General features: G+C 35.7%; 1 protein-coding gene across 1 annotated transcript in view; it reads left to right on the top strand.

Annotated features, from left to right (window-relative positions):
• LOC117122296 (zinc finger protein 507-like) overlaps positions 1–17,053 on the top strand; it is an 18,694-nt gene extending 1,641 nt beyond the window's left edge. Inside the window, exon 2 of the mRNA XM_033267838.1 lies at positions 8,378–17,053. Within this exon, the coding sequence (XP_033123729.1) occupies positions 8,438–11,863 (3,426 nt within the window). The 5' untranslated portion in view covers positions 8,378–8,437 and the 3' untranslated portion in view covers positions 11,864–17,053. The remainder of the gene's footprint in view (positions 1–8,377) is intronic.
• Positions 17,054–21,256: the final 4,203 nt, after the last annotated feature.

Raw genomic sequence — 21,256 nt, 5'->3', positions numbered from 1 at the left:
TTAACGTCCGTTGGTTGTAAAATTACCGAATGTCACATGGAAAACCCAATGGAAAATAAAACTTAGCCAGCATTAGACGTCAGAGTGCGCGCCAATCAGAACACAGTAAAGTGTGTTAAAGGTTAACCTCTGGCAAATGTTGAAAAGCTGTGAGCAACAGTGAGTAAAAAACAGAGTAAATGCGGTCTAGCATGACTAGCCTTAATTCGGCAAGGTAGTGATTTCTATACTTCCATTTAGTATTGGATTGATTTGCAGGTTGTTCTGCTTCAAATTACGGTAAACAATAAACAACGTGATCTGTAGAAATCGTAATAATTTGTACATGATTTGTCATCAGTATTATTTAAAAGAAGAAAATTCCTACTACCAGAAGAATTATATCAGATCAAAATTCTCCGAATTGGAAAGTTTACCAGTATAACTACTGTCTGCTCTCCTCCTCTATAGGGGAAAATGTAGGCCGTACGTAAGCCTAAATGACATCGAAATTCGAACATACTGAATGCCCACTAGGTTACCCACCCAGCTAGCGAACTAAACACAGTTTTAAAACATGATCGATTTAATAATAAGGTAGGATATAACAAAACAATAAAGTTCTAACATTGTTTATTTAGTAAATTGCAACATTGCTTACGTGTTGAAAGCTGGTAAACTACATTTCAATATTGTTTACGCATTGATTATCGCCCGACGATCCAGCCTACGATCATTGCAAAGCTAATTAAAATAACAATGACCTTCGTAGTGGTTCTTAGCTACGTTCCAAACGGTACCTACGAGCAGCCTACGAGAGGTTACGCGCAGATACGAAGCGATATTTCCTGTCTGTACTGTAGGACTATTTTCAATGTACTCTCATCAGTGAGTTTTTCAGTGTAGAATAGAACTAGAAATGCATAGGCCTACTGATGTAGAACTACTACTTTATTTATCATCGAAGTAGTGTATATAGCAGTTATAGTTACAAAATATAGGACAAATACAAATAGGCCTCTATTATTAATAAATTCCTAATGGTAGTAAAATATTTTGTGCTGCAAACACTTTTGGTTAAATTATCATTGTAGTTTACAAATAACATACATAGGTTTTAATTTTTATCTTTATTAGTTTTTAAAATTATAAACATCAGATACATTTGATGGCTCAAATTACTAACCCCGGTATTCTTAAAACAAACTTTAGTCGTAGTTCGAGCTAAAACTTTAAAATTACGTCATTTCGTATTCTTAAAACGAACTTCGTCTAGCACTACGACTAAATGGCGTGAACCTCGACTAAAATGATACATCTGCAGGCCGATTTTTTTAGTCAGCCTAGGGTCAGGCTAAATCGCCGACTTGAAATATTTACCTCTTTAAAAACATGTTTTTTTGTAACTCACAATAAAATCAAACGAATAAAAACGATTGTATATGCAGGTTTGATATATCTTCGGTGTGTAAAACAAAAGAGACATCAAGTTTAGCTTCCAAAAGGAGAAATTAACATGTCTCACTAGCCGCATGCGATAGTTCCTGATTTGCACGTAATCCCCTCATGTTGCAATCACCTAGCTTCACCATAACAACAACAAAGATGGCGCCCCCCTCGCTCGGGCTCAAGTATAATAGTTCTCCAAAGAAAGCAACTTTTCAGTGTCCAAATTCTGTATTGTAATATTTAACAACTAATATAGTTATTATTATAGACAAAGGGAATGATGGTCTATTATGAATTATGAGGAAATACGTTTTTGAACCACAGACGTCAGCTTAATATTCATCCGCGTTACCGGATCTCTAAAATTTCGTCTGCTATTAAAGTTAGCCCTTTTCATTGGTTAGTTTGATATTCGTGGCTTGCTAGTCGTCTTCAGTTGAACTAAAACTAGGACTAGGTATTTACTTGATTTAGTCGTAGTTAAAACTTCGACTACATTGTTTGTGAATACAAATTGAAGTTAAAGATGCAACTAGCACTAAATGAAGTTCTAGTTCGAAGTTCGACTAAAGTTTGTTTTAAGAATACGGGCGATAGACCTAGACTCGAACACTTTACTTATTTATTTTATTTCAACAATCTTTAATGAGGGTAATCCATCAAGCCGTAGCTGATCATTAGGACCCCTCAGCACACACAGTGAAACAAGACAAAAGAGAGTATGAAATTAATTAATCCATCCTACGGTTGGCACCCTTTTACTCCTTAGGACCAGAATTTTTTGCCATAGCTTCCCACAACTCAAGACCTCCAGATAATATCATAGAAATGCTGTCCAAGATACAAAACATCAATACATATCAATCCATAAGGGGACACATTTTTTTCCCTTGTACAGTATCGCAAAAACTAGAGCAGTCTCAAAATAAAAAATCTTTCAATAAAAAAGGTCATTAAAAATAAATTTTTTTAATTTTGAAAACATTATACCAACACCCCTAATAATAAGGGTACAATTTCACGCTTTGGTTTGTGTCACTTGAATATGGGTACCTTTATTGAGGAGTCCCAAAGGGGTCCCCTTAATAGGGGTTCTACTGTATAGTGGCCTGCTGCCCAGCCAAACTAGGGCCAGGCCCTAGAGACCTACTAGTATAAAATAGAAATGAATGCCAGTCAATATGGGCAGATGCTATTTCGAAGAAATGCTAGTTCAGATGCCAATGCCAGTTTCAGTGAATGCGTTTAGTGCGAAATATAGCAATAGCGAATTTATCTAAAACATAATTTTTTTTTTATAATTTCCATTGGTTTATATTAATGCAAAAATGCACTGTGTAAATAGGGTTATTGAAAGGTTTTTGTTAACTTTTAAGGTTTCCATGTTTGAATTAAGTCTTTGCAATTATCTGACCTTCCAATGGCTGCTGACAAACACTATTACTGGTATAGGGTTTTGTAGTAAAAAAAACAAATTATAAGTTTAATTGTAATTATTAAGCTTTAATTGAATTTTTACTGTATTGTAATTATAACTGCATTTGTAAATGTTGGTATGAAAGTCAATGATTAAATTAGGGGGTGCTAGCTCACAAAATATAAAGGCGATTTTTAAGCATGCCCAAGGGGGAGGGGTTTTAAAATAACATTTCTCGCCTACAAATTCATCTAACTCTGCATCTATGCAAAACTGGATCCTCTTTCGTTCGAAACGGCATTCGCTCGAAGTGGCGTCTGCTCAAACTAGCATTTGCTCTATGTGGCATCCGCTCATATTGACTGGTTCCCATAGAAATAGGCCTAGCCTACATACATTGACAACTAGATCCTAGGCCTACGTACCTATGGCCTAGATAGCTAGATAGAGTACATACAGTAGCCTAGCCCAGGGATGTCACCAGCTTTTTGGAGTGCCGGTCGGCGATCATCACCGGGGGGGGGGTCGTCATATTCGTGAAAGCTCTTAAAAACCAAAAGGCCTAAGTCGAGCAGGCCTAGGCCCAAGGCTAGCCGATGCGATTTTTTTAGGCTAGGCCCAGGTAGGAATTATGAATGCAACAAAACAGATGAAGATGAGACTTACTGTAGGCCTAATTAAATTCAATAGTTGACATGCTTTGTTTTAATAATAATAAAAAAAATCCTGGCGACAAAGCGTCGATCCGACTGTCAACTTCACATGCTGGGCGTGTGTGTGTGGCCGCAGTTGGGCCGGTGTTGTTGTGTTGTTCCCTTAGCTGCGTATTCGCGGACGAATACATGGTTGTATTATGTTTTTAAAAAATGAGTGCGATGTTGAATATAGTATCTGTGAGCAGTACTACGGCTAGCAGACAGAAAAGGCACGTGCTGATTGACGTTCTAATTGGAGTTCAGGGTTTGTTTTCTGAGCCCAACTCTTAACTACCTTAACAAATTCAAAGGTACTGGCCGGCGGGCCATCAATGGCGATGCGTATCAAGCCATCAAGACTTGTCTGGCTGAGTCTATTCCGTGGAACAATTTTAATGAGCTTAAGTTGTGAGAATGTCCGCTCGGAATCGGCAGTATGACAACGTAAAATCTGATATATTTGGGCCAATCTCGTGACATTTGGAAATGCATCCCAGGCCAGACGGGTGGTGCACAGATAATTAACAAAAACATCGGTACTGGTATCCTGCTGCTTAAGAAATTTAGATCCTTTTGCAAAGTTCCTGAAATTATTCCACTCATTTTAGACATCGGCTGTACAGGTATCGTTTAAGAAATGTTCAGTTATTGTAGCAATACACTCATTCCCAAAGGTTTGGTCAGCAGTAGTGCGAAGCAAATCGGGATCAAACAAACGAAATTGCGAAAGTATAGCAACATCATCAACCGGGAACCTGTGTGTAATATTGTCTATTAGCGTATCAATGTACTTTCCACGGATGTGCTTATCGAAGAAATCGGCGTCATCAGCTCCTTTCTTGACGTCAATGTCGGAAGATTTTAGTTGGTCCAGTAGTTGTGGTACCTCCTGTAAATTCGGTCCAGTTGTTTTCTTCATATCAGATATAGTTGTGATTGTTGCTTTCACGAGCGGTTGGATCGAACCATGCTCAAATTCACGAGCCTGGAATGCTTTGCAGAGGTGCGGCAAGATGTCGCAAAGTAGCAACATCGTTGCTATGAAACAATAAGTTCTTGTTAAGTGAGAGAGTAATTGCTTAAGTATCGACGCAAATTTCTTAAACGGTACGGCATTGGCAGCTTGTGATGTTGCGAGTTGTAAACGATGGCCACAGCAATGAATCCCAATGGCAGATTTAGCAAGTTCTTGTAATCGCTTCACGACGCCACTATGTGTTCCAGTCATTACGGCAGCTCCATCGGTACCAATCCCACATAAATGTTCAAAATCCTGTCCCTTATCATTGAAATATTCAGAAACGTGCTTTGTGATGGTTTCGGCATTTAGGGCAACTGCGCCTTCCCCGTCAATCGCTGCTTTCAATGGTTCAATCATTTTCAAAAATTTGACACAGTTTCCCATTGGCATCAATGTATCGGCAGTTCAATGTTAATTGTTCGCAGATGCTCACATCAGTAGTTTCATCTAACATAATTGCAAAATATGGTGACTTCTTCACATCAAGAAGTGCTGATTCCTCGAGCTGGTCAGATAGAAACGATAACATCTCCTGAATATACTTATTACTACAATAGGTAACATTCTTTGCAACATTTAAGTCATCCTTAACATTCAAGCCGAGTTGTGTAAGTAGATCTAACAGAGGTTCGAAGTTTGTCTCTTATACACATCTAGATGTGTATAAGAGACAGGGGTTTTGTATAATAAACTCTAGTTGACCCCTTAATATAAATTACAGAAAAAAAAAACTGATTTGAAAAATGTAAAGCATTTAGGTACTGCTGGAATTTGAGGTATGTGCATCAGTAAGGCTTAAGACGAACAATATTATGTGAAGGGGTATGCAATTTATGCATAGTTGATGTATTTAATTAAAGAAATCATGGTTTGTATATCTTGAACTCAGTGTATTTTGTATGTCTGCAGGAATTGTTTAAGCCATTATTATTTTTCCATCCAGTAGCCACTCCAGCTCGAAATCAAATGCATCAATCATTCAATACTGCTTGTGCATGCAAACAATATTGTGGCAGTGGAACCAATGGATGTCAACAACCAGCTAACGCATCAATAACAATTTACTAAGCAATTTATGTAAATTTCGTCTAGGTATTCATCGTCTGCAAATTGAGCATCTTCATTCATGGTGTCTTTATCATCTCTGTTCTGACAGTTTGTACATTGACAAAGATTGGAGCATTTCATGTTCATTTTATTGCACTGACATCTGCCTTGATTGCACCCGGTCTTACAACCGCATTTGATGATCTCCATTAAACTATGCCTACTGTATTATTTAAAATAATACAATTTTAATTTATAAGATTAATTTTTACATGAACATAATAATTCATATGTGAAACAATAAATTAAATTTAAATGTAAATATAATGACATTAACGAATAAATAACAATAATTAAACGTGTACATACAGTAGTATCCATCACTACTACAATAACAAAATTAATATTTTTCAATCTTATAATCAATTTTATATAGCCAGAGTTAGTTTCGACCTAGGCAAACTTTTGCTAAAAAGGTACACTACCTAGGCAAACCTTTGCTAGAAAGGTACACTTTCTCCATCAAAAGGCTTTTTCTATGAATGCAATAACCTGTTCGAAGCACGAACTCCTGTAGACCAAACCCAGTACCGTTACGATTTTCAATCGTACGGGAAATCCACTCACAAAGCTAAGTAGGTAGGGCCTGCACAGTCAGCACCATTTTTTAAAAGAATATTTTTAATACATTGTACAATGTGTCTGGGTAAGGTACTGACGGGACTACACTACACTTGGTAATGAAAACTTATCATTGCTATCGATTTCGTGTCGATGTAACGACGATAGCAAACAGGGTGAAAGTCTTATCACATCCTCGTAATCGTATGTCTTTCCCTTATCCATTCCAACCAAGACACAAGAGGCACATCCTAGGCTAGTTAAGACACAAGTTTGTCAGCTATAGTTCAGTTATGACTGTCTAAAACTATCCATAATTTGTTACAAGTAACAATCTTCAAGAATCTGGTTGCTGTAACTAGAATTGGAGTTTCATTAGCAATTTCTTCGCGGTGAAAACAACACTTTATTACAACACCGGCAAACTGTCCGCCGCTAGTCGCCATGTTGTTGCTTACTGTTGTTGGCTGTACCACAACACGTGAAGTTATTGTAACAAAAACAATTTAATAGTAGTCTAAAAAATATTATTCTGTAATTAAAATTCAAACTATATCTAATTATAATTTTTAAATTTGTTTCTAAAAGCAGTAATACGAAGTTCGAAAATAATAAACTACGTATCAAAAATACAATATTCGAACGAGTACAGTGACGTATACAAAATGTCGTGTGCTAATCTAGCGCAAAGAACTTTCAATTTTGTAAGTTTAAACGTCATTTTCTCGTATTTGCAGAAGTTCTGACGGTCAAACTTTTTTTTGGTGCTTTTAAATATTATTATAATAATTATCATAATGAGTGAAAGTATTAGGAAAATTTCGGAACGGGACTGAACGTTAGGATTTTCACCCCATGGCCTAAGCAGGGCAGTGCAGTATTTTGTTACAATTAACGTAACCACGGAAACATTTATTGTATTCTTCTTGTCTTTATCTATCAGGTTAGCTTGTCTATTGTGTTTAGGTAAACTAATTATTTTTTTACAATTTGTAAACTGTTGAAATAATAGTGGTGGTCGGGAGCCAGTAAATCCTGGTCGGAAATGTTGAGTGCTGGACGGGCCGTCCACCGCCGACCAGCGTGGTGACATCCCTGCTAGCCTAAAGGCCTACATATACATAGTAAATTAAAATGGAGATAAGATCAGTGCTTAACAGCCAATAAATAATAATTTATTTGAACATACATTTGTAATAGCCAGTGGCACACAATAGAAACAACTAAAAAACTTAAATTAACTAAGACAATACAGTTAAGTAATTGATCAAAATGAGTAAGATAAAAGCAATCAAAAACATAATTTCAAGTTAATGTAATGAGTAGATCAACATATTAAAGGAAATAAATGAAGTTCCGTACAAAAACAAAAAAAAACCTAGCACGGAGATACTTCGTTTAGCGAACCTGTCATTAATAATGATGATTTCAAATAATTTTCAATTATTTAAATATGTAATCGACTGCCACATGCCATACATGATTCTCCTGACATTGTTATCAAAAAACAAATTTACCAATTTTATGTTAATCTACAGTATTTTAAAATTTAAACACCCATCAAATATCCATACAATACATATTTGTTTTATATTTCAACTTAATTGTTATTGTTACAATACTCTCATGTGAATTTATCATTCAACTATAATTATTATTATTAAATATTATAGTATATTCATGTGTAAATAAATTCATTTAGGGTCTCAAAGTGATATTCTCTCATGGAGGTCCTAATTCCATCCCTTTTCATAATTTGTTAATTGTATTATGTTTCTCGTAATGGAACAATAAAATCACATCAAGGTAAACAGACTTGTGCTGGATGAGATGTTGTCGTCCAGAGCATTGCAAGATCTGGCCGAAACCCCAAGAAAAGATGGGAACTCTGACCTGTAAGCCTAATGCTCTGGTTTCAACTTTACCATTGCCTTATTTCATGCTTATATTTCACCAGCGATGAAAATGAACAGCTTACTGTAGTACTAGGCTAGACATGCACATTTTTACCTAAAATTAGCTTGGGTTCAGGGAAATAGATTCAAATGTACTGTAATCTGTCTCGGAAGTACAAGTTGTATTGCAAAATGAGGTTGTCTTCTAAACTCTATTAATTAATACAGTGCCTTCATTATTGTTATCTTTCAGGTTGTAATTGAGGATAAAGATGCTTTGTGATGAGTATTTGCCAATAGCAATACATTAGTAATGTCATCCCTTGATAAGGCTAAGGTCATCGTTGAACCAGTTCATGATGTCCATGTCCTGCTAAATATTGGTGATAATGCCAGAAAGAAACCTGTACTTCAGGATGGAGCTGACGCTCTGTCTTCAGTTCCTGGGGATCTGTCTCTTTCTTGTGTCAAGATAGTGCCACAAATAGAAGGACATCATATGCAGCCATTACCACTAAACTTAGAAGACATCAGAGAGCATTGCGATGCACCATGCTCACGTCAAGGTGTCAGGCCTCAAGTGCAACCAAACCAAGATGATGTCTTGTCGGTTGTAATACAGAAGCTAACAGAGTTAGTGGAAAGTAGTGACAATAGGAGGGCATGTGACAGAAAATTGAATTATTCTGGATCGAGCACTCCTAAGAGCATTGTTGATGGCACAGATGAGGTTCTATTTGAGCAACCAAAAAGTAAAGGAAAATGCAAATTGTTCAAGTGCCCTAACTGCCCATGCCTGTTTTCAGTTACTAAAGCACAACTACGTCGGAAAGTTCGTCCTGTATGCCCTTGCTGTGAGCAATCAAAATCAGTAAATCAGATGCATGGTAATAAACCTATTAACGAAGGTTTAATAGCATGCGACCTCTGTAATGCAATATTCTCATCATACTCTGATGTTCTCCTGCATCTTGGCACCCATACTAATGCTACCATCTTCAAATGCCGTCTTTGTGACTATGTTACAACACAAGAAAAACAAATTTTAAAGCATGAAACAGTACACTTCACACCACCCCAGCAGCAAAAATCGTTTAAGTGTGTGCAATGTAATGACACTTTTTCTGACTTTGCCAAACTTCAGAATCATATGAAAACTCACAACAAGAACAAAGAACTCTTGATGAAATGCTCTGATTGTGGTTTTACATGTCGCTGTGAAGACATTCTGCGTAAGCACATGTGGCAGCATATGGAGTCAAAGAGTAATCTGTCCAGTGACCAGAATCCACAGTGTGCGCTACTAAAAGGATCAGTTACAACATCTCAAGAAGAGACCAAAAGTGATATGCTCTGTAGGATTAAAGGCTCTGTATGTCCAATGCAAGATGGATGGCAGAGTCAAGTCTGTCTTTACAAGTGTCCCTTGTGTTCTTATATCTGTGAGAAGTTGTCAACATTGAAATGCCATGTTTGGCGACATGCAGGTGATAAGAAATGTGCTTATCCACTGATTGATGATGTAGAGAGTTTAAAGGAAGCTGTCATTCCCATAGCTAAGGAAACTAATGATACCATAGATGTTGAAGGCTCAGAACAAACAAAAATAGTAGTGGGGTGTTGTGTAGATACAGGAAAGAACTGTTGTGAAAAACGCAATGGAAGTGGCTGTCGCTGTGAGGCTATAACGGTTTCAAAGGAACAGTACCCCATTATTGAAAATATTATCGATAATCCAGACAGTATTTTACAGTCCACAAATGAATCTAGCCATTCTGATAACTTCAATGTCAATGCGTCAGGTCATACAGTCAGAATTGGTCATAAAGTCATTTCACAAGTGGTTGAAAGTAGTTCTTCAGAGAAAAAGAAACCTGCAAACGAAAGTGGCAATGAATCTATTAGTACTATATCTGCCGTAGGCCAGACATGTGACCAAGTTAACACTATTGTATCAAGTAAGCTCAATAATTCACATAACCTCCCACCAACATCAGAAAATTCCCCATATTGTCCAACAGACATCCAACTTGATAATACCACACCTGTACCAGAGATATTTTACCATTTTGATGGAGACATTGTCACACAAAATGCAGAAGTAGTTGTTTCAGAGACTGTTGAAATCTCTATGGATGAATTGACAGAAACAGAAAAAACTGAGAACTCAGAGGACTTTGTACCACACAAATCCTATGAAAATGTACAATTGAACGAAGATGGTATTGATGTGAGTAAGCTATACAACTACAAGTTCAGAGAATCAGAGCAAAGAACAATAGTGGGTGAAGAAATCGATAATGTTGATGGATTATATAAGGAAATTGGTTCAAGAGAGGCTGATATAAGCCAAAGCCAAATATTTGAATCATTGCTTAAAAAATCCCAAACCGAAGAAAAAATGACAGCGACACCAATTAATGATAAAGAATGTACCGTGAACAATGTTGATTCTGTTGACAGTGGTACTGATGATGAAGTTGAACAGTTAAGTATTAGGGAAGAAGTTGTGGGATCAAGTCCCAGTCACAGCTTCTCCATTCATGAAGGCCCGCCACAAAGTGAAAAACCTGGTATTAGTGATTCCCTATTGTGTGTTATTGAAAACCTTGTGCAAAGATCCAATAAGGATGTGTATTGTCAAAGCCAGAAATCTAAGAGAAAGCGTAAAAGGCATGAAAATGAATTAGTGGACAATGTTGAAGATATAAAAAGCTCAAAAAATAACTTCCAATGTGAACATTGCTCATATAAGACAACCAGCTCAGGATATATGCATCGGCATATGAAGTATCATATAGCAAATAAACCTAACCAATGTCCTCTTTGTAGCTTTCAAGCCAATGATGCCCAGCAATTGGAAACTCACATGATACAAAGCTGTAAGACACCAGTTCATAGTTGTAATAAATGTTCTGCTAAATTCTTTTACAAGAGTAAGTTGCTTGTGCATATGCGAACGCATGCCACCTTATTTAAGTGTGCATACTGTTCCTTTGAAACCAATTCTGAAAATGATGTTGAAGAACACAGATTGTTTCATCAAAATCATCAAGATAGCGATACTGCAACATACAAGACTGAAGCATATAAAATATCCAATACCTCACAATTTGTCTGCAAAGAATGCAACATGATTGTATCAAATCCTGATGACTTGGAATCTCATGTGAAAGTCCACATGAAACTTTATAAATGTCAATTATGTGACTATTCCTCAGCTACTGCCAATGGAGTGAAAAATCACATGAAATTTCACCTTAAAGATCGCCCTCACAAGTGCCCCTTGTGTGAGTTTTCTGGAGCTTACCCGCAGAGTCTGCGTGCTCACATGAAGAGCCACATGCAAGAATATAACTTCTCATTGCCTGCAGCTAATGAGGTCTTTAAGTGTAAGCTATGTGGTTACACCTGCAGCCATCTGCCATCTTTAAAGTCCCACATGTGGAAGCACGCTAGTGATCCACATTTTAACTATGAATGTACAATGAGTCACATTAAGCATGGAAAAAACAATCCACATTGTACTCAGAATAAAAAGAATGAATTGAATGACCCATTGGAAATTGAGATCTCTGAATCGGAAAGCAATGAAAATGTGATTCCAGATGAGGCAGAATATGCACTTTTACGCTATCAGTGTGCACAGTGTGGGTTTGTTGGCGCCACCAAAGACACATTAATTAAACATATTAGAGCAAAACACAAAGAAAGCTTGAATTCATTTGTTTCTCAATGATGTGATGCTAAAAGCTAATAGATGTTAAATCCAATGTGTAAAGAATTGTAGGTTAAGAGTTATTCAATCAACCGTTACTTGTGTTTTCTATTCAACAAAAAGTGATAACAGTTTTAACTTGGCATCATTGTCACATGGTGCTGATTACCTAACTTAGGTAGGTAGAATTCTCTTATATCACTGTGTGCTTTTAGCAAAACTTTGCACTATTGGTGAATTTGTGCTTGCCTGCTGCACATTCTAGTGATCTATGTACAAGTTAATTGAAGTACCCAAAGTAAACTTAGGAATCTCATTGTAAAGTATCCCTTTTTTAAGGTATCGTCAATGTGCTTTGTGTATATTCTTTTATGTTGTAATGCTAGGCTATGTTACAATAGCTGAGAACCGACTAATGTAGAAAATTGCATGTTATAGCAAAAGTTAAATTGTATTTAAACTTGGAAGAATGGAGATATTTTAAATCTGTAAAAAAGTCCAGTTATAAATCTCCACCCCCTCCCCCAACTTCCCTCAATTGCAGAAAAAATATTTTTATGTTAATTGCTCATTAGAGATTGCATGAATCAAATACTCTGATTTTCAGGCTTCTAACAATACAAATTTCTAAAAAAAGTGCTTTTAAAACTATTGTAAATAGAAGTCCCCCTCTGATTTAAGACCCCTCCATTTACGGGTCACTTTTGTTTTGTTTTTTTGTTTTTTTTTAATTTAATGACAAAAGGTGCTAAAGATCATGAAATCCCCAGTCACTAAAGTAGTCTGGTGAGGGAGACCTGTATTTGAGCCTGAGATAACAATAATCTGGTAAGGTTCAGTGTCCATCGTAATTATATTCATATTGAATAGATTTCATATTAGAAGCGAAATTTATGAAATGTTTGTCCTCTCCAACCTGAAACAAGCAACACATCACATTATTCAGTCCAGCTAGTGTGCCATATACAGTATGATGCAATATGTGTTATCATGTTGCGGTGCTCTATTCTGTCAAATCTAAATAATTCATACTCTTTTGCATTTTGTCATAAATAAATGGCATTGGCCAGATTGTCATCTCAGAACTAAAACTCAGTATTACAAATAGTACATATTACATTATGTAAAAAGTTAGCTAATGAATTACCATAAAACATTGAATAGAAGCCCTGAGCTTCTTTTCATTTTAGGACCCTTGTATTGGTTTCTTTTCGAGATAGACCTCTTTTTGAGATAATAAAGAGGGGGTGGGGTGTTTCTTTTCAAAAAGCTGTAAGTTTCGGAATTGCTGCTTTACATCATTTTTCAACTATGGGATTAATATTTTTAAAATTAATTATGCTTCGTTTTGAGATTAAGCCCATAGGCTTCTATTCAAGGTTTTACAGTATATTTTTCTAAAGACAGTCTACTAACATCAGATAATAAGGTTAGATAGAAAAAAATATTAGATTATCACTTTAGTTTTTCAAAAATTGACAAGGGAGGGAGGTTTTTTTATTTTGATTTAATATAGGCCTACAGTATTTAAATAATAGAAATACTGTATAATTAATTTAAAGAGAAACCTACCATTTTTTCAACAAGGTTGCACATTAGCATGTATGGGTAAAGTGTGTTACCTTTAAATTGCCAGAATGCTCATATAACACCTGCGTCTTAGTTTGATGTGGACCTTCTGCATACCACACGATGTGTTGCTAACAATTTCAACGACGTAAAAAGCAAAATATTTTTTATTACGGTGTCAAAATTTCCAAAATATCTGATAAGGGAGGGAGGGAGTGATAATCTAAGAATTTTTTCTGTTGGCCTTAAATGATTTAGTAGTTATTTATTTTTATTTTTCTTGGTTTTTAAATGTAAAGTTTCTATAGTACTACAAAATGGGAAATTACAATTATCCAAGGTTTTTTAGTTTCCTACATTAGTACATCTATAAGATACATTAATTTGATCTCAATATGGTGCTTTGTTTTATTGTAAATAAACATGTCATTTGTATAAAAGGGAGTGCATGGGGATTAGATTTGCAGCTATGGGTGCAAGAGACACTGATAATTTGAATCCTGCTACAGACACGTTCTTTCAAAAAGAACTTTCCATTGACTTTACATGATTATAATATGTTGGGTTCCAATCAGAGCACTGTCATTATTATTATTATTATTTATCTATTGTATCTTGTTTATATTGTGCTTACGATGCAAACTTAATTTGAATATTATTTACTGCAGTGACCAATAAACTATTACTGTATTTCCAGCTTAACGATTGCTCTATTATGTGTGAGCATATGTCAATTGTATGAAAGAGTTTGCATGGGGATTAGATTTGCAGCTGTACCGTATGGATCTGTATGGTCTAACAGTATGATACTCGCCTAGATAGTGAGGAACTCCGGTTCAAATCCCACTATAGAAACTTTTCTTTGAAGTGCTATGCTTGAAATGATAATTATCTTATGATGTTTCTATTTGAGCACTGTTATTAATATATATATATATATATGTATATATATATATCTGATTTCAATATTATTTACTATTATAAGTTGCAACCTAATGAGCTTTTATAGCTTAACTATAGCTCCACAATGTGTGTGTGTTTCAGTCAGTTGTACGAAAGAAAGTGTCTGTGGTTAGATCTGTGCATATACCAATAGGTCTCAATGGTCTAATGGGTATGATACTCGCATTGATAGCGAGAGGCTGCAGGTTCAAATCCTGCCAGAGGCTTTTTTTGTACAACCGAATTGAGGAACTTTCTTTGAACAGCTATACTTGATACGATTATAGTGTCTTGTTTTTATATGAGCACTATTATTATTTTTTCCATTTGTTAATATATATTTATAGACAGTATATATGATCAGTAGAGCATGGTAAGTGCATTTTGCCAAGAAGTTAACTATATACAACAAATATATTTAATTATAATGTGTTTCCAGGGTTTGTTGTTTTCAATGTGCATTTATTCCAAATGTCATCTTCCTATTTCTAACATGGTTAAGTTTATTGGAATGAAACTATAAAGTAACTTATATTATTTATTACTTATTTATAATGTACAAGGTTCTTGTAGATATTTTACTATATTTTAAAAATAGGAATTGTACTAGACACAATAGATATGCAGTATAATTTTTGCATCAAACCTTCTGTTTGGTGAGATATATTATTGGTTCCACCAACCCCCATATACAAATGTTGTGATTCAGTTAAAATCATTTGAAAACTTAAAAGCAAAAGAAAGGATGCAAGAGCTATGAAAAAATTGTCACATTTCTTACCTAAAGTAGAACACCTTTAGCATAATTCTTTTCCGAAGCACAATCCTAATTTTGTCAGGAAATTGCGTATAAAATTTGAAAAAATTGTTTTTTGTTTTAGCAATGTTTGATCCTGGTTGGTTATCTTGCTAAAGTTGAAATCACTAAAACATGCTGTGATTTCAATGACAAGCAGAATATTGTAATGTGGGATATGTGGAGTATAATGGCCAACATATAGCTAATTAAATGAAGTGTGTTCTGCACTTGCACATGAAATCCCAACTAGTACAGTTAATTTACAGTATATATTATTTGCAAGTGTTAAAATGAGTATACACCAAATATATTATGTTATACAGTATATCAAATTGCACACAAGGTGCATGTGCAAGTAGTAGTGATTAAATGCATGGTGAAAATGCTGCTTTTTATTTTTGTATTACTCAAAAATCTTTATTTATGCAAAATGTTATTTTAATGTTGTATACTGTATGCATTCTAGATTGCAAGCATTTTGCATGGTGCTATATAGATGTAGTTGCTAGTATTCTCAAATGTGGGTGCTCTAGTAAACTTGACATTCACTAACAAAAATTCAGACCCTATATTTTTTAAGATTAACATTAAAACATTAACATTTGTTGATTTTTGCCTTCTCAATAATATATACCTACAACAACATAAAAACATACACACAGATGGGATATATAAACGTCATAATTATTTGATACTACTGTATACAACAGACAACTATTCATTTTACATAGACTGAAAAAAATCATGGGAAATGTTTATTAATATACGTAGCTCTATGTAGGTAATTAGGGAATTAGTAAGTTGTTAATGAATGTTAGTAAGTTTACCTAACAAAATTTGCATATGTAAATTGTAAAATTGATAATATTGAATGAAATATTTTAACTAATGTTTTCAATTGATAATTATCATTATAACAAAGATTAATTATAATGGTAATGAGATTCTGTATTTAATTCTGAATGGTTTGACATTGTAAAAATTCAATAAACATGGTGCTAATGATTAATCTCCGACCTGGCATGAATATTATGCTTACTTTTAATATCGAATGATATTGAAAATAGCTACCTTCCAGGTCCCTTAAAAATTTGTATTTGTAATGGTAAGTGACTTTTTGAGGTATACTCTAGCTAAATATGCTATACGCTTTGTACCTTATATGTTTTCATTAATTATAGTCTTGTTTTTGTATAGGAATAGTATTCTTGATGTGATTGATATTTAACTAATACAGTATTGTTGACCTTTATGACAAGAGTTTTCCACGATTTGATGTTTGTTTATACAACTAATTTTACTAAGAAACTTTTGTGAAAGCTTTAAGTATAAGAAAATACCCTTAATATTGTAAACAGTTCAGAAATAACTTATGAATCAGTGTAATAAAAAATATAAAATGCCAAAGGAGTTACATCTTATTAAAATGTATGCAAATTTTGCATTCACCATGTGTCTGCGCAACATTCAGTTGTGTTCAGGGAGTTAGATATATGCACCAGTTATAGTATATCTCTGTGGTGTAGCATTATACCAGTTGACTTGATAGAGATGTTGCAGGTTTAACCCCCTCCCCCAATATTTAGTTTTGTATAACCGAAAAGGAAACTTTGATAAGAGCTATATGTCTGATAGCATCATTTTTTCTTTTATTCATTTATCTATTTGTTTATATTGTGTTAACGGTGCTATGCAGCAAATTAGAATATTATTTAGTATGATTTCCTAGCTGTGATCTATTATATAATAAGTTACATTCTAGCATAAACAGTTTGAGTGCAGTTTTATGAGAGACTGATTCTAGGCGTTAGATTTGCGACATATTGTACGGCTTGATAGCAAGAGTTGCAAGCTTTTCACCAGACACTTTTCATTAAAATGATAAAGGTGTTGAAGAACTATATTTGATATGATTATAACATCATGTGTTCCTATTCTTCCAGCACTTTTATTAATTATATATTTGTTTATACTATATATATATATATACACACACATGTACATGTAAGATGTGTATAAGAGGCATAGTACAGTATTTACTTTTCATGTAATGCTGCATTAGTATTACAGTTTTAAATACAACATTTTTATATAAATGGTATGGCACTCCTCTTGACAGCGAAAAATAGCATGTTTAATTTCCACCAGGAGGAACTTCATACGATCTTTACATCATTGTTCAGAGTCTTTTTTAGCACTGTCTCTATCAATAGCATTTTAAGTCTACCTACTTGTTACACTCTCTTTACTCATAAGCCACTACTGTATTTTAATTGCAGTACGTTACAATTGTTCAGAGTTTACGACATTCATTTTTGGATAATATTTGTGCCTTGAGTATTTGTTACACCGGTATTGAAGTTACTTCCATCAGTATTCATAGTAGTTCATCGGTAGTAAAAAATTTCTGTGTATTGTAAGTAAATTCACATCTAGTTACCCAATATCAGTTACCCAATATCACTAGAAATTGTACGTGTTTTGAGAAACATTGGTTTTCATTTAAAATGCATGACTATTGTACTTTTAATAATAATAATTAGTTTGCCATGAAGATTTCAATAAAATATTCAAGGAAAAATATGTAGTCTTGTTACTTTTATTGTCTAAAGCTGGTCTCGTCTCGCGTTGCGATTTTTTATCGATAACACTACATTTTTTTTTAACTTGTTCGAAATTCGTGTAGTATAAAAACCTCTCACATTTTACTCCAACTCCTGCTCACGTCGTAGCACAGCTTGTAAACAAAAATCAAAATACCGAAGGTCCACATTTTCCCGGGTAGGAAAATCAAAACTCGCTCTCGCACATTCCATAAATCCATCCGCCAAACCTTGAACAATCAGAGCAGTTTCCAACTAGGATCGCCTCTAATTCGTCGTTCAGGCAATGACTTTTAACTGTATTTATATAAACTTTTTGAGGAATTTGAGTACCCCCCCCCCCGCGCGCTTGCGTGTCAATGACAAGCCCGTAGCCAGGATTTTTATAGGGGGGAGGGGTTCTTTTTGATACTAAAAGGGCACTTGCGAGCGAAGCGAGCACCATTGGCTGGGGGCCAGAGTGCTGCCACGGGCCCCCGGTGGGGTCCATGGGAAAAAGGCGCGGTGGGGGTCCAGGGGGGCGAAGCCCCCGGCCCGGAAGCTCCAGCATTCTAGACATGTACAGGTGATGTTTGATTTGAGAGGCCATACATTTTTTTAAAATGTATATATTAAAGAGATAATTTTTTGAGTTAGGCAAAGATAAAAAAACAAAAAACAAGAACTACTAGTTTAGTACTACAGTATTGGTAAATTAACAAGAGCCTACAGTAGCATAATACAAACTCCAAAGGAACCAGTAGGCCTATGGTTTATTCTTTATTTTTATTCTTTTTAAGAAATAAGAAGTACTGTATGGCTTATGGCACTTTGGAAGTTGTATCATACTGTACTCACTCACTCAGACAATCAGTAACATAAAAAGAACCGAAACAAATTTGTATCATTTGGCTGTAGTGTATTATTATCCCGATTATTATTATATATGATTATACAGGTGAAACTATCCCCCGCCGGACACCATCCCGGTATTTCTGAGTCAAGGTTTCGGGGCCTGAATGATCATACTGCACAATAAAATATTGCATCCACAGTAATAATTATAATATATTATAATGATTTACTAGTATGGTTGGTTGTAGTGTATTATTATTATATATACAGGTGTGAAACTATCCTCCACCGGACACCATCCCGGTATTTCTGAGTCAAGGTTTTGGTGCCTAAATGGTCATACTGCACAATAAAATATTGCATCCATAGTAATATAATATATGGTGGCAGATGATCGTATCGGGAAGATCGGCGATACGCTCTGCTGCTGCTGCCCTGCCCTGTTCCTATTTTGGGCGGTTAGCCCTACACGGTTGTACTGATTAAATACATGGTAACAGTTGAAAATGCCCTATTTTCATTTATTTTTTTTATATTACTAGGTAGGCCTAACAATTGGGTATTAAACTAGGACTTTTTTTTAATGATGATAAGGCGCAAGGTGTAGGCTAGCCAGCCTTTGTTGAAAGGGCACTTCATGAAAAGGGGGGTTCGTTCGCACCTAACGAACCCCCCTGGCTACGGGCTTGAATGATCCACTGCAACAAACTTATCTTCCTTCAAGATTTCACTAAAATAATCTCTCTTCCCGCTTGGAAAAATAATATTTTAATACTGCAGCAGGTGTGGATTTAGACCTTCGCACCTTTTGCCATGGCGGATGTCAGAGCAAGAAATATATACAGTAGTACACAAAAAACGTCAAAAACAATACAGAAAGATTATTGGTTGTTTTAGACAAATATAATGTCAGATTATTGCGATTGTCAATTAAGCTTTGGATCCTCTAACCAGCGTCCATCCACAGCAGCAGCGATGAAGAATTGTGATGATGACATTTCTGTGTTTCTAGACTGTGCTGCACTATTACCAGTGGTGGTGCTCAATATTATTATCATCATCATCAATAAATAATGCGATTAATACTGGTAATCATCAGTATTACCCTACAATAAACAAAAACTTATATAGTGGTGATCCAGAAATTAGAAATAAAGGGGACCTAGGACATAGGCTGAAGCGTCTACACCACCTGGGGCTGGAGTAACCTAGGTGGCAATCTCAGACTAGATAAATCTGAATGTTATTTTAATTTCTTCTACATTTGTTTTATAGTTTTGAGAATCCCCCTCCCCCTTGAATCCGCCACTACTAAAACTTGAGGTATATATTGTGATTTCTCATCTGAAATATTTAATAAAGCTGGTATTGGTCATTTGGGTATAATGAATAAAAGCTAAAAAATAATCGTCATGACAGTGGCGGATCCAGGGATTTTAAAATTAAAATACAGGGAACCCAGGGAGGGCTTTCACAGATGTAGGGTGTGGACGACCTCAGTCTCACCATGGTTGGGGAAATTTAGGATTATGCCACCGCTGATGGCCGGAAATTACACTCTTTCTCCCTACATTAATTTTTATTTTAATTATGAACAATTTGGGGGCTCGGTCCTTGAATCTGCAGTCTGTATGGTGAAAGGAATACTGGAAAGTGGTACCGAATTAAGTCTGTTTCATTTGCCGTATTGTATTTTCAATATTTATTACCGGTATCTCTTTTGATTACAGATATGCTGCTCTGTCTCCGGGGACCACTAGCTTGGTCACTAGCCCTGAGCACCCATTCGTATGTGGCTGGGCAAATGTGAAATCAGCTTCTTTGCTCACGCCAGGGACGTAGCTAGGATTGAAAGGGGAGGGGGAAGCCGTTATGCGAATCACCTAGGACCTCGGTGGGGTCCAAGGGGCGAATCCCCCTGCGAAGTAGCGCACTTTGAACGTTCTAGGACTGTTTTGCGAGGATAAAGTGAAAATTGCAATAGACGCATTATAAATAAGCTAGCGGAACAGTAATTATAATAAATCAATAGTGGCAGATCCAGGAATTCGAAAGATAGGTAAACCAGGGAGGGACTTTCACAGACCGAGGAACCACCCACCTCAGCCCCACCATGGTTTGGGATGAGGTAAGAAAATTTATGATTAGGGCATCTCTAGATGGCCGGAAATTGCACTCTCACACTTAAATTTGAATATGTGGGGGCGGGCCTTGAATCCACCTCTGCTCAAAACATTCTTTATCCAGAATAGTCATAATCACGAAAAATGGACATGAAAAACCAGATCACATCCCAAAAACAAATGCATGGACCATCGCCTCAGCAGTCACTAAGACATGGGGGGGGGGCTTACATCAGGAGCCGACTCGATGGAGTTTAATGTCATACTTAGGGAAGGGCACAGATCTGTTTTAAAAGGTGGAGGGGGAGGACATTTTGTGAGTCGACACCCACCTTAGACCCACCATGGTTGGAGCTGAAGTAAGAAAATTTGAGGAAATAGTACGGTACCTCTAGATGGCCAGAAATGACACTTTCTAAAATTCATCATCATCACATCACTAGGCCTATTAGTCAAAATGAAGCGCCAAAAAAAAAAAAAAGCATTCTCATGATCTTTTATCAGGGATTTTTGACAACCATAGATCTTATTAATGTGTGTGTGA

Source organism: Anneissia japonica, unplaced genomic scaffold, assembly GCF_011630105.1.
Source record: "Anneissia japonica isolate Jap-2015-1 unplaced genomic scaffold, ASM1163010v1 scaffold288246_len349457_cov184, whole genome shotgun sequence".
Lineage (NCBI taxonomy): Eukaryota > Metazoa > Echinodermata > Crinoidea > Comatulida > Comatulidae > Anneissia > Anneissia japonica.
This window is presented reverse-complemented; position numbering and strand designations above follow the sequence as displayed.